Here is a 13,819-nt window from a genome sequence, read left to right on the forward strand (position 1 = left end):
TCGTGGCATTGTCACAATACCACTGGATCACCACTAACCTCATGACATAAGATTTTTATCTCCCACTTCCAACAGGATAAATGTCAAGGGTGGTGAGCCTACTTCAGAGTGTCCTCACTTTTCTGAGGTTTATTCACTATTGCATCTCTTGGTAACAGTGAGACTAAGTATTTGAACTCTGAAACTTGGCAGTTTTGGGTAATAGAAATTTGTTCAGACCTTTTTTGTGTGTGTTTCTGTTCATGTGGGTTTATATTGCCTGATCTTCACTCTGAGTTTTGTGGTACACCTCTACCTCAATATAACGCTGTCCTCGGGAGCCAAAAAATCTTACTGCGTTATAGGTGAAACCGCATTATATTGAACTTGCTTTGATCCACTGGTGTGCAAATCCCCCCCACCCTCCCGGAGCACTGCTTTACGGCGTTCTATCCGAATTCTTGTTATATCGGGTCGCGTTATATTGAGGTAGCGGTGTACTAATTAATTAACCTAAAAACGGAAATCAAAACTCAAACAAAACCACCAACTTTTACCTAGTTTGGGTTAGACCTCCTGTGAAATGGCCCAGTTTTTCATAGTTTCAATTCAAAATGGCAACTGGTCAGATTCGCTGAACACCTTACAGTGTTGGCCTGAGTTTCAAGTTGGTAAGATGACCCAAAAGCAGTTGCTTTTTGCCATGCATTCATTATTACATTAAATGTTTCACAAAGTTCCATTTGGTACACAAAATAGAAGCTAGCCTTTCTGTGCATGAAAGACACAGCAGCCAACTGCACATAAGTAGAAGTCTGTGGTTGCTTTATTCCTGAGTTTGGGTGTAATTTGTGCATGGGTCCTAGGCAGCTTGTGGAAAAGTGCCACAAGGTCAGGGAAGTGGAACAAGTGCTGGTTTTCAGCCCAGGCCTTGAGGGCAGCCAGCTTTGTTGGCTTGAAGTATAGAGCAGGTGCCAATTCATAAGAGATCAGTAAAACTCAGAAGGAAACCAGTCTAATGTACTGGCTGTCTTTCACGTTTCCTCTATCAGTGTCTATTAAGCCTTTCTCTATAGATTGTGACTCTGTCTCCAGTGTATAAAGTTTTTGTATACCCTAAAATGTTTGGGATTAGTTTCAAACCCTGTAATCTTTATTACAATAAGTCAGAGAACGGGCAGGAACTCTTTCAAATGAGATGTTATCCACCTTTTAGTTGCATGACAAATATACATCACTTAATATGGTTTTTATCTGTCAATATCTAGATTAGCAAATCAAAAACAAAATAAAATGCAATACATACTGGAAAAATCTTTGTCCAAAATATTTAAGCTATATTAAAATATTTACTTAATAAATATTGACCTGAAAATTTAGGGGCCTAGAATTTGATCCAAAGCTCATTAAAGTGAATGAATGTCTTTATGTTGATTTCAGTGGGCTTCAGCTCAGATCCTCAGTGATTATCACAATGACCATTCATTTAAAATGAGGTGCTCATGGCAGTAATAACTGTGCCTGGTAATAAGTGTTTGCAGGATTAGGCCCTTAATTAGATTTTTAAATAGCCTGTCCTTGTATAGATGTAAATTCAGTGTTACACTGTACTTCATTAAATTGTTAATGCAGATATCATTAAAGAAAAAGTAAAAGGCAACTTAGTAACTTATTTTTTTGCCAGCTTTCAAAGGAAACATTGGTAGAAATTTTAGAATTCCATTGGTTTCATGTTATTTTACAATTGATAAATCCTAATTTCATAGGAAATGTTTACATATGATGGTTTTCTGCTGTGATTTGTACACAATTATATTTATACTTTTCTGCTTTTCATAACAATCATTGCTAACTAAACATTTTTAAGAGTGTGCATGAAGGAGGTGGCTAAAGTGTAGTTTTATGTATCTTGGAACAAATTTTTATAAGGAAGAGTATATATTAAAACAGACAAGGGTTTTGCCTCATTTTAAGAAATTCAGCTACATAAATCGTTATTCCATTTTGTGTGCACGAAAACCAAGTAGGAAAAAAAAATTTCAATAAGACTATAAACTTTATCTGTGGAGTTAGCACTATTAAAAAGAGACTACAAGATATTCTATCCTTTTTTTGCTTTTTCTCCAGTATGTTGAATTCAGGAGATTGTTCTTTCATCTACAGTGACTGGAGGGAGTGTGAATCTTCTTGCTAAGTAGGTTTGTTTGCAGAAAGTGATTCCTGAAATATATACAGAAAATGAGGATTAAATGATGGGGAAACAGAAAAATGAGTGGCTTCATTTACAAATGTTGCATTAGTATAATTTGCCATTAACATAATTTGGAGTTGCATTTAAATTCTGGTGGCAGAAACTGGAGCCAGACAGCTACATTTAGTTGTGGGAAAGTTTTTTTTTTTTTTTCTTTTTTTTTAATGTTGCTATTGTATTTTTGGATTTTAAAAAGTGACTTCATGCATATTATTTTATTACTTTAGAAAATGAAGACTAAGTGCAGGTTGTATATTGTCAAAATAACACTGTAGTGTAAGAACGACTTCCCTTACCCTTACCCCCAAGAACAAAATCATGGTTACACATTTAGCGAAGCATAATTTCTATTCATACCATTTGGAATAAAAGCCTAGGTGAAAGTCAAATCCTTGAACACAGTGGGCTGAATATACCACTGACAGAAATGGGTACAATTCAATAGAATTTTGTTTTCTTATGATAGAAATAAATTTGGCCTACAGTGTTCATTTTTAGGGTAGAATAAAAGGATATGTGATTTATTTGATCCTGTAGCTGTAATCTACATACACGCACCACCACCACCACTCAACCGGGTATTGAGTTCTTTGCTCATTCACCATGCTTCCATAAAAATATACTAACCACAAGTTCCGGGTTAGCTGCTTTAAAGCAATGTTTCAATAGCATAGAGGCAGGGTTTGGACTTTATTTATTCAGAAGTTATGTAATATATTTCTCTGTCTATCTCTAATACTTTTATAATCCCTAATACAGTATCTAGGCATCAGCTTTTGTGTTTTGATAACAGTAATATTTTCATTTTAACATACAAAAGGGAAGGTAACATCATTGTTCTACTTCACTAGAGTTTCCAGATGAAGGGTGCATATCCTGCATGGCATTTCTGTTTGCAGTTCTATCCATTGATCAAAGAAATGTGAAAACAAAGGCGAGCCAGAGCAAATGTATTTAGTGATTAGAACATACAGTGAGTATCTGAGTCACAGATCATTCAGTAGAGGAAACCAGTAAGTGATTCTGATCTGTCTACTTTGAGGCATAATTGTAACCTTCTTTCTTAGACTACTACAAATACTTCATTTATTTTTTTGTTTCTTAACCCAGATATCAAACCAATATGTGAAACTAGGATTAGGATTGCTCAGAAGCTTGATGATGAATGTGAAAACCTTTACTCCCAAAGTTGTTGTTGGTTTAAATCCATCCCAGGTCAAAAATGCCTTCAACTCATTGGTCTCAGATAGCTGTTTATGCTATATCAAATGAGTTGTTGTCGTAATCTAGTTGCCATTGGATATGTGTCCATGTAATTATGATTGCTGTATGTTGATGCTCTTAAAGGAGAGGGACAGTCTAGTGATTAGAATGCTAGTCTGGGCTGATTTGACCCTTATTCAGGTGCAAAACCTTCCTTTGCGCCACACTGTATGAGCTTGGACAGATCAGTTTCTCTGTACTTCGGTTCCCTATCTGTAGAATGGGAATAATAGCACTTCCCTTCCTCGCAGGAGTATTGTCAGTATTGTCAAGATTGTGAGGTGCTCAGATGCAACAATAATAGGGGGCTATATAAATAGCTAAGATAAATAAAAGTGCATCATAAAACCAGTTAGTCCCAGTAGAGAAGCACAGGTCTTGAATGGTTTTTGCAGAACACAGACGAGTCAGTGGGGCGTAGGGTGACCAGACAGCAAATGGAAAAACTAGGACACTTTTTTTTTTTTCGGGGAGAGGGGTATAACTGCATATATAAGACAAAGCCCCTAATATCGGGACATCTGGTCACCCTAGTGGGGCAACAAAGAGGAAGCTTGCCTTGCTGCTGTTTGTTTAGTTTCTGTTCTGTAAATAAGCGTGGTTGGTCACATGGTACCTTTCCTAACAGCAAATTCACTTTAAATATGTGTTCTACTGTTCGGAGTTGAAATGTAGAGAAACATATAGTTTTTATAGGTTCACAGATGTAGAAATGTATTAAATAGAGTTGGACAGGAAATGATTTTCCCATCCCATGAAAATTTTAAGATTTGAAAATTTTCATGTTCTGCTCTGGGATGAACCTGAGTCCTTTTGACACTTTTTTGAGGGGGGGACAAAAAACAAAGAGAATAGCCAATAAGTCAGGGGGTAGGGCACTCACCTGGGATGTGGGGGCCCAGGTTCTAGTCCCTGTTCTGCCTGATTCAGACCTGAACCTGCATCTTCCATATCCCAGGTGAGTACCTTACTCACTGAGCTAGTAGCTCTTCTGGAGTGGGTCTTGTTCTGTCGCCATAACCAGAAATTCCATCCTGGACCTGAGAAATCTTTCCTGAGAAAAGTTTCATCTTGACAAATCATAATCTTTTGAGAGAGTGCCATTTCTTTGAAAAATTCCTAACCAGCTCTATTATAGGGCCAGGGTTGTCCTCCAACTGAGCACTGCCTCATGACTAGAGGTCATGCTGTAGTGCCTGCCTCGGTTTTTCCTTCTTGGCTGCTCAGTAACTCAACATCACGATCCAAAAGGTAATTAAAACTCTCCCCTTCTGGGGTCCAATTTATTTAATCTTTACACACATTGGCCCTGCAGGCCCCATTCTCAGTTTAGTGTCTCTCCCGCCCATAGGTAGGGAGTCCACAGCCTTCCTTCCTGGAGCAGGGTCTAGGTTCATCAGCTCTCAGTTTTTTACCTCAGTCTTCAGGCTCTGACTTCCAAATTCTCCTGGTTTGGCTTAGGTTATTCACAGTCCTCCTAGCTAGGACTTGAGACTCCCTGGTCTCAAGGTCTTCCCTGCAGAAGCCTTTCCACACACACTCTGCAGTCTCCGTCACTTTAATGACTGCTGGAGGGCCTGGAATTAGCCAACCCAGATTATTAAAGAACAAGCCACCCTATTACAGACCATCTAATGCATTTTCCTGTTAGTACAGTACTGTGTCCAATCAATGGTTCAATCATACCGTTTAGGCACAGCCCATAGTAAGGGATTCCTCCTTTAGTTCCTTGGTGCATGGTAGGAGGACACCAATTGCTGTAGCCTTTTATAGCGTGCATCACATTTCAACCTACTCTGCCTCCATGTTGCTCTTGCTCTGCAGTCTGCAGGCTCACTCAAGAGCTTGGAGGATGGAGCAAGACCAGGCCTCTGCTTTTGTAGGGACACTGTGCACCCCTGGGTAGTATGTAGTCTCACTGCTTCCGTGAGTTGCCTGACTCTTACAGAGACCCCACTGAGGGGCAATAATGCTTTGAGTGTAGCACTCACACACTAAATTAATGTTGTAATTTAAGTGTAACTTTTTTGATGTAAGAACTTGGTGGAATGCCAGCCAGGGCTATATCTTCCAGTGCCCTATTGCTTTTAAGGTTTGGAACTGTGCTAAAGAGGCTCAAGGGGGGGGGGGGGGGGGAAGGTCTGTGGAGCAAGATGTGGTCAAAAGAGTTGGGTGTTCCTGGTAAGCTCTCCAGCAATAGAGCTCATGTAAGCTGTGATGTGTTGGATTCTGACACTTTTTAATAAAATGCTTTAGTTTAAAATAACACTCTGGTCTGGTGGTGTAACAATTGCATACTTCTCTCCTCCTTGTATCTGCATGGGGGTCGGGGAAGAGGTACAATCTGATCTATAGTTTTTTAATAACGAATAATATATATTAAATATATAATCTTTCTTTCATTCATTTGTACATAGCTGCCACTTACAGCAGATGAATCCAGAAGCAGTTAATAGCAAACATCCAAGCTGTCATACAATGTCTGTTTTCTGTGGTTGCATTTTGTTTAGAGACTGGGTCTTCCTTGGAACTATTCTCGGTGGAGCAGTGTTAACATCAGTTTGTTAAACAATTTGCTTTCCATTGCTAATCTGTGGATACTTGCCATAGGAAATTTAACATTGTGTGTTATTTCTAAACTACTGCTAAAAAAGGTGTCCCGTGAGTCAGTCTAGTACTTAAGAATGGCATAAATCAGGGGTAGGCAACCTATGCCACACGTGCCGAAGGCAGCACGCGAGCTGATTGTCAGTGGCACTCACACTGCCTGGGTCCTGGCCATTGGTCCGGGGGGCTCTGCATTTTAATTTAATTTTAAATGAAGCTTCTTAAACACTTTAGAAACCTTATTTACTTTACATACAACAATAGTTTAGTTATATATTATAGACTTATAGAAAGAGACCTTCTAAAAACATTAACATGTATTACTGGCACGCGAAACCTTAAGTTAGAGTGAATAAATGAAGACTCAGCACAGAACTTCTGAAAGGTTGCCGACCCCTGGCATAAATGAATCTGCTATATAATGATATGTTTGACATTTCTACAGGAATTTAGGATTTCTCACATAATACTGGGAGTGTACAAAACGTGGAACAACATGGAACAATAAAATCTTTATTGAAAACTAGGTTTTGATTTTTAAAACCTACTGATATCAAAAGTAACATATCAAATCAGATTATTAATAATACTCATGAAATATGCAACGGCATTAGTAAGAAAGCCTTAAAACTATAAAGGCTCAATCCTGCTCCCATTGAAATCAATGCTCAGACTCTATTCATGACTACTATGTGTTCAGGATTGGGTCTTAACTGGATCAAAAGTTAAAGATGGAAGTGTCTCTTGCGGGGTTTTTTTTTTTTTTTTTTTTTGGTTTGGTTTGTAAATTGAATAATGCTTTGATTAGTTTCTGTGTTATGGTGATAGTTTGTTCAGGAAGGACCTGCACAAATATGTTGTATTTAGAGTGTTCTTGTGTACATTCTCTCTAAAAACTCACAAGAAGTTTGCTAATATTTGTTGCTAGTAGGGGGCTATGGACTACCACAAAGAGCCTATTACTATGCTAACGTAAATATCATTATACATACCATTACATTAAAAGAACATTATTAAGGCTGCAAAGTCAAGCATTCAAAACTTAGGTCACATCTACACTACAGCTGGGATTGACGCTCTGAGGCTAGGTCTACACTACCCGCCTGAATCGGCGGGTAGAAATCGACCTCTCGGGGATCGATTTATCGCGTCCCGTCCGGACGCGACAATCGATCCCCGAATCGACGCTCTTACTCCACCAGCGGAGGTGGGAGTAAGCGCCGTCGACAGAAAGCCGCAGAAGTCGATTTTGCCGCTGTCCTCACAGCGGGGTAAGTCGGCTGCGATACGTCGAATTCAGCTACGCTATTCACGTAGCTGAATTTGCGTATCTTAAATCGACTCCCCCCTGTAGTGTAGATGTACCCTGAGATCGATCCACCGGCAGTCGATTTAGCGGATCTAGTGAAGACCCGCCAAATCGACAGCAGATCACTCTCCAGTCAACCCCTGTACTTTACCCCTGACCAGAAGAGTAAGTCAAGTCGACAGGAGAGTTTCTCCAGTCGACCCCCTGCAGTGTAGACCCTAAGGTACGTCAACTCCAGCAACATTATTTGTGTAGCGTAGTCAACTTCCTGTGGTAGTGTAGACGTAGCCTTAGAAAAGTCAAGAATTAAGCTTGCCTGTGCAGTGTTAACTTAGCTCCCTTGTGTTTATGCATTATGATACAGTCCTTAATTTCATGATCATAAATTATCTTTTTTCTACAGGACCCCATCTCCTTCAGAGCACAGGAAAGCTGGTGCTCACTTAAGGACCTGCTATTCAATATTTTCTTTTCTCCTCCATTGTTCAATGTGTTACTCCAGGCATTATTTACTACTCCCTCCCCCACCTCCCATTTCCCTTACTGGCTTTTTCTACTTCTTCAGTCTCCCCTCCTCACCAACTCCCAGTCTCCCCAAAATCCTTGTCCCAAACTGCTCCTTTCCCTCCCCTCACCCCTAATTCACAACTTTATCTCTTCTGTATTCAAATTGGATGGCTTCTTCTTCTTCCATGTTTGCTGGATGCCAGCAGGAGGGTCATAAAAGAGAGAGGCTTCCTGTTCTCGGTTCCAGTGTCTGACCCAGAGCAGCTGGGAGCAGTAATTACAAGGAAAGTCTTTCTGATTTCCCCCATGTACAGTCAAGTCACACATAGAAGTTGAGAGGCTGGAGCATGCTTCTTGAGGAGTGATTATCTGGAGATTTTAGCTGTTAAAATAAGAGGTCTCTACTGTACATATGTGAGTCTTTTTAAAACCTTGTTGCTTGGCCAATTTTGGGTGGATTTTCATGGTGAAGGCAAAAAGCATATCACTGGACACAAAGTCAACCCTCTGCAAAACTTCAAGTCCCTCCTTCAAAGCGTATGGGAGCTAAAGCATTTCAAAGAAAGTCTCAATTTTTTAACATGTAAAAATATATTTTGCCCTTGCCTCGTTCTTGGAAATGGCCTAACTCGTTTTGGCTGAAAATTCCTTTCCTCCTCCTCCTTCCCTCTCTTTCTGCCTCCCCCACCAAAAAACAAACAAAAACAACAGAACCGCATGAGGCAGATGCAATTTTGGCCCAAATGGTTAATTTTGCAAAGTTATAAGTAAAGTTACGATTTAGTCACAGAGGTCACGGCAGTCACGGATTCCGTGACTTTACTGGACCTCTTCCACTTCAGCTGTTAGCAGCTGAAGCCGGGGCTACAGCCAGGCTGTGCATCCCTGTCCCACAGCTGCAGCCAGCTCCAGAGTGGGGGCTATGCTGGGGCCGCTTTCCCCTGCCCGGTGGCTGCAGCGGGGGCCATGTGCCCTCTTCGCGGCTTCCCAGAGCCATGTGCCCCCCCCACCGGCTGCCGCCGTGGCTTGGCAGGGACTGCATCTGGGCTTTGCGCCCCTGTCCTGCAGCTGTGGCCAGCTCCAGAGCAGGGGCTGTGTGCCCCCCATGGCTGCGCCCCCCACTGTGGCTGCTGGGGCTGTGCCTCCCACCATGGCGGGGATCTCTGCCTGTCAGTCCCCTCCTCCCCCATGGTATTCCATTCCCTCACTTACTTAGCCCAGGCCCCAGTTATTTTTAGTAAAGTCACGGACAGGTCATGGGCGCTGTGAATTTTTGTTTATTGCCCGTGACCCATCTGACTTTTTTACTAAAAATAACCATGACAAAATCTTAGCTTTAGTTATAAGCAACTGAAAATAGAGTGTTATTATGGTAAGCGTAGGGAAACCTTACTATAAGCCCCATCTATAATATTGTTCATTGCTAGTAATTCAATTAAATTTATCAGAAAGTAAGCAGTCTTCAAACCTACCAAGAGAATAATCTAATAATACAGATTGTAATTTTTTTCCTTTCTTGATTAAACTTCACCCAATTATTATACTGACATAATTTTAGATAGTTCTCCTTTTTTTCTTAGTCTGTTATTTTTAATGTAAATTAAATCAGAAGCATTTGTATGTGTGCTTGTTCATTTGCCTTCTAACTTAAGCCTTGAATAGACTTGCCTCCATTATTATTATTATTATTATTATTATTTTTTTTTTAATGGAGATATCCCATCTCCTAGAACTGGAAGGGACCTTGAAAGGTCATCAAGTCCAGCCCCCTGCCTTCACTAGCAGGACCAAGTACTGATTTTGCCCCAGATCCCTAAGTGGCCCCCTCAAGGATTGAACTCACAACCCTGGGTTTAGCAGGCCAATGCTCAAACCACTGAGCTATCCCTCCCCCCCATGACATGAAGAGGGGCAGAATAGTCCAAGTCCCGCAGAGAAGGATTTGGGGTGAGAAGAGGAATGTTCTTATAACACTACCGAATAGCTCATCCTCTCCCTTTTGCAGCTGCTATGCAGATGCATTCTCATCTGCTGTAGGAGGCATAGCTGAGAGAAGTCAGATGACAAGCTGCTCTGTGAAGCATGCTCTCCTCTTAGGGCAACAGAACTTACAATTCAAAATAAAGCCTCAGAAGTTACTGCTGCCCTCATTAAATCCTCTATGGCTTTCAGACATTGCCAGAGGAATATTGGGGGAAAAAGACAGCCAATGGCAGCACGCCAAGTTTGCTAGATGTACTGCAGTTACTGTGAGAGGCCTAGATGGGAGCATCAAGTAAAGTGGATTTTATGATGTATTTTGCGTTTATTCCCACGGATCTCAGTCTCTGTGTGTTTTGGAGGCCCTGCCCACTTCTCAGACCCAGCTCTGAGAAGAGAAAGTGGTGGGTGGGTGATGGGACTCAAAACTGCCTATGTTAGATATTCCCCTGTGACCCTGTTTTCAGAAGAAGGAAAATTTTAATTGGTTCACTTTTCAAAAACAGATATTTTGCTTGTCCATAAAATTTGCTGTATTTATAAAAATTTTAGACTGTGGAGATTCATAATATGACTTTTTTTTAACCAGGCAGGAAGAAAAATAGAAATGTTGTTTTGACATAGCAAAATAAAAGTGTGCTTTACCTGCTAACTTACAAACACTGTTTCTTGGACTGCATAAACTATCCCAGGTTTTAGGTTTGTAATGAAATTGTGCAAAATTATTTTGGGCCTTACTACAAATATTAGAAGATGGTATCATGAAAGTTATCTAGAGCCCAATCCCAAGAGTCCGTATGCTGAGTATCTCTGAGGAGGCATTCATTAACTCAGAGATGAGGCCCATAGCTAGGCAATGAGTATGCCCAATTGTTCCATCCATACACTCAGCAACTTGACTAGAGGAAATTTGGACTAGTGGGTCTTTCTAAGGGAGGGAGAATGAAAGGAGCAGAGTTGCCTCTGAGAACTGCTCCTTTAAGAGGAAATGAAAAGGAGCAGAGGACCCAACTGGATGGAAAGCCAAGGCCCTTCTGTGCATCCACAAGAGCAGTATGGGCAGTAGTTGCAGAGGAACTCTGCAAAGTGGTGGGAACCAGCATCTGTTGTTGGTTTGACGTGGGGCATCATTAATTCAGTCGTTTGGGGTAACAGTGGTGGCCAGAATTAATTGGTTAAATGGATTTATTGGAGGGAGACAATCTGTCAGAGTTGGGTTTTTTTGGTGGGGAGTCAAGATGTGACAATATAATTAAATTGGTGTGACTTTGGGGGGAGGTGTAGTTTTGAAGGGTATGGGAGCATAGGTTTCTCCCAGGTTAAGAGGCTTTAATCCTCATATGAGGTGTTGGAAACTTTTCAATCTTTGAATGTGTTGGACTTCTTAAGAATAACTTCAGTGTAATTGAGCTTTTCAAATATGATGAAAGACTTTAAGTAGTTTTTCTTTAAATCAAACTCTGACATAACTCTGACATGTGATCTACTGATGTAAAGTGCTATTGAAGAGCCAGGTGATATTATAACAACAGTGGGAAAGACTGGCAACTCTACTTCCATCATGATATAATACAAAAAGTATGCTACCCATCCAAGCTGTGGCTACTATCTCAGTATGATGGAACATGAGGTGATGACAGTGCTGTGCCTCTGCCCATAAAGAAGCCAGAAAGGGTGAGCATTATGACGTACTCACACTGTTAGTTGAAGGTAAATATTTTGCAAAGAAGTGGGCTATTATTCATAGCTTCGTCTGAGCCAAATTGAGTCATACAAATTTGTGTGCCATAGCTATGATATGAGTGTACAGTAGCACAGGACTTTCAAATCAATAGGAAATGTTCAGCCATTATTTGAGCACTACAGTCTTGGAGATAGACTAGCCGTTTCTGTTCTATAGATGTGAGTAGCATTCCTTTTTCTTTGTGTAAAAGTTCCTTTATAAAAGCACATACTTGTGTAATGAAGCTATTCTTCAGTAAAACTCCTACCTTTTTTTTATGCATCCTGAAACATTTTTACAATAGTACCAAAATATGCTTCCCAAGCCTACATTACAATCATACGATCAAAAAGCTTGCATAAACCTAGGAGTAAATATTGAACTCATTTGTATTTCCTCAATACAGAATTGATGCCTGCTTCTGCTCTGCTGAGGAAATTCTCAAAATGCGCACACATGTCAGAAGCTAATTAACAGATTTACTGCTGAAAAATTGGTGAGGCTACACTGTATTTCATATATAAAAACACAGGTTGAATTCTCATTTTAATCATGTGCATATTTGGGGGGAGGCAAGTGGAACGCTGTGGGGGGCCCCCCACAAACTGAAAGCCTTGGACGAGTGCAGAATTTCTCCCCCCTCTCCCCCCCCAACGTGTGGCCCAGCAGGCCTCACTGGAGCTGCCCCCCCAATATAGAAGTCAAACTATACCTATGAATTTAAATGCAAAATTGAGCTGTAAATGAGATTACTCACATGCTTAAACTTACACTTGGCTTCATGTGTTTACTAGATTGGTACTGCATGGTCAGCACCTTGCAGGATCAAGCCCAAATAGTGGATGTTTTGCTCTGCGTTTCTGGCCCATCCCCAGGGCTAAATAAACCATTTTTATCAATTTTATGGACATAATTGACTAATTCCTGGTGTAATCACGATGCAGTTGTGTTGAATTTAGTAGGGTTGCTGTGGGGTGTAAGCCAGCATGGAATTCTGTTCAGTGTGTTTTACATTTAATATGATCAATATCTGGGGAAATCTTGACTTGTTGACAGTTCAGAAAATCAACACTAATTTCAACTGCTGTTGAAGCCATGTAAATACTGGCTTTTTTTTTTTTTTTTGTACAAGGTTGATACCACCCACTAAACTGATTGAGTCAAGATCAAAACAAAGTTATTCCACCTTAATATAAAAGTTAACACCATCTACTTGGATTAAACTAGTGAGCATTTTTAATACTGCCTAATATTTGGCTGCTTTGTTTCCACAACTTCCACATGAAGCAAATTGTGTTGATATATTTAGAATGCAGATTTCCCTACGCTATTTTGGTATTTAATTTGTGCATTGTCATGTTGCCAGCTGTACAGTTTCTGCATATGATTTTGTTGTTTTACAGATGATACAGTAAGAGCTTTTGGGGAAAGAAACTGAGATTTGTCTCAAAGATCTGTTGCAGAACAATTGAAAAGAGAAAAAGCAGAATGGACAACTTCTGAAGATTTTTATTAGAGAACAAAAATCACCTGGAAACATAAGGTGGACTTAGAGGAGTAAGAAAATTTTAAAAAGCATCCAGAAATTGGTAATTCCCTGGTTTGGCTCAAGGTCTTGGGGTAATGGATACCATTGAGACTGCAAAGCTTGAAGAGCACATGGAAGGTCAAAACAATGACCCCTCAAATGGTTATGTTCGACCTACCCTATCTGTCAGTGAAGAGAGCAAAAATGGCAATACCAAACCTAAGGGTTTACCTAATGGTTTGCGAAAAGGCACAAAGAAATATCCGGACTATATTCAGATTTCTATGCCTGCTGAATCTAAGAACAAATTTCCTTTGGAATGGTGGAAAACAGGCATTGCCTTTGTGTATGCTCTCTTCAATTTAATTCTAACGACTGTCATGATCACTGTGGTTCATGAGAGGGTACCTCCCAAGGAGCTCAGTCCTCCATTGCCAGATAAATTTTTTGATTATATTGATCGTGTGAAATGGGCTTTTTCTGTATCAGAAATAAATGGAATGATACTAGTTGGATTATGGATAATCCAGTGGCTATTTCTCAGATACAAGTAAGTAGCTATATTTATCACTGCTTCTACTTAGTAACAGAATTTGCTTCTGCCGCCCTTATTCATGTTGAGTAGCACTTTTCTCTGAGTAGTTACAGTGATTTCCCAAAATGAGTATCGGT

The 13,819-nt window shown here is 40.3% G+C and overlaps 1 protein-coding gene across 3 annotated transcripts in view; it reads left to right on the forward strand.

Annotated features, from left to right (window-relative positions):
- Positions 1 to 13,819, forward strand: part of SGMS2 (sphingomyelin synthase 2) — a 61,504-nt gene that overhangs the window by 34,742 nt on the left and 12,943 nt on the right. Inside the window, exon 1 of one of the 3 annotated variants that reach the window (XM_065596197.1) lies at positions 13,243 to 13,697. The exons of the other annotated variants lie outside the window; for them this stretch is intronic. Within the exon in view, the coding sequence (XP_065452269.1) occupies positions 13,243 to 13,697 (455 nt within the window). Of the gene's footprint in view, positions 1 to 13,242; positions 13,698 to 13,819 lie in introns of those variants that run through there. 3 annotated transcript variants of the gene reach the window in all.

The sequence above is a fragment of the Chrysemys picta genome, chromosome 5 (assembly GCF_011386835.1).
Source record: "Chrysemys picta bellii isolate R12L10 chromosome 5, ASM1138683v2, whole genome shotgun sequence".
Taxonomy (NCBI): domain Eukaryota; kingdom Metazoa; phylum Chordata; order Testudines; family Emydidae; genus Chrysemys; species Chrysemys picta.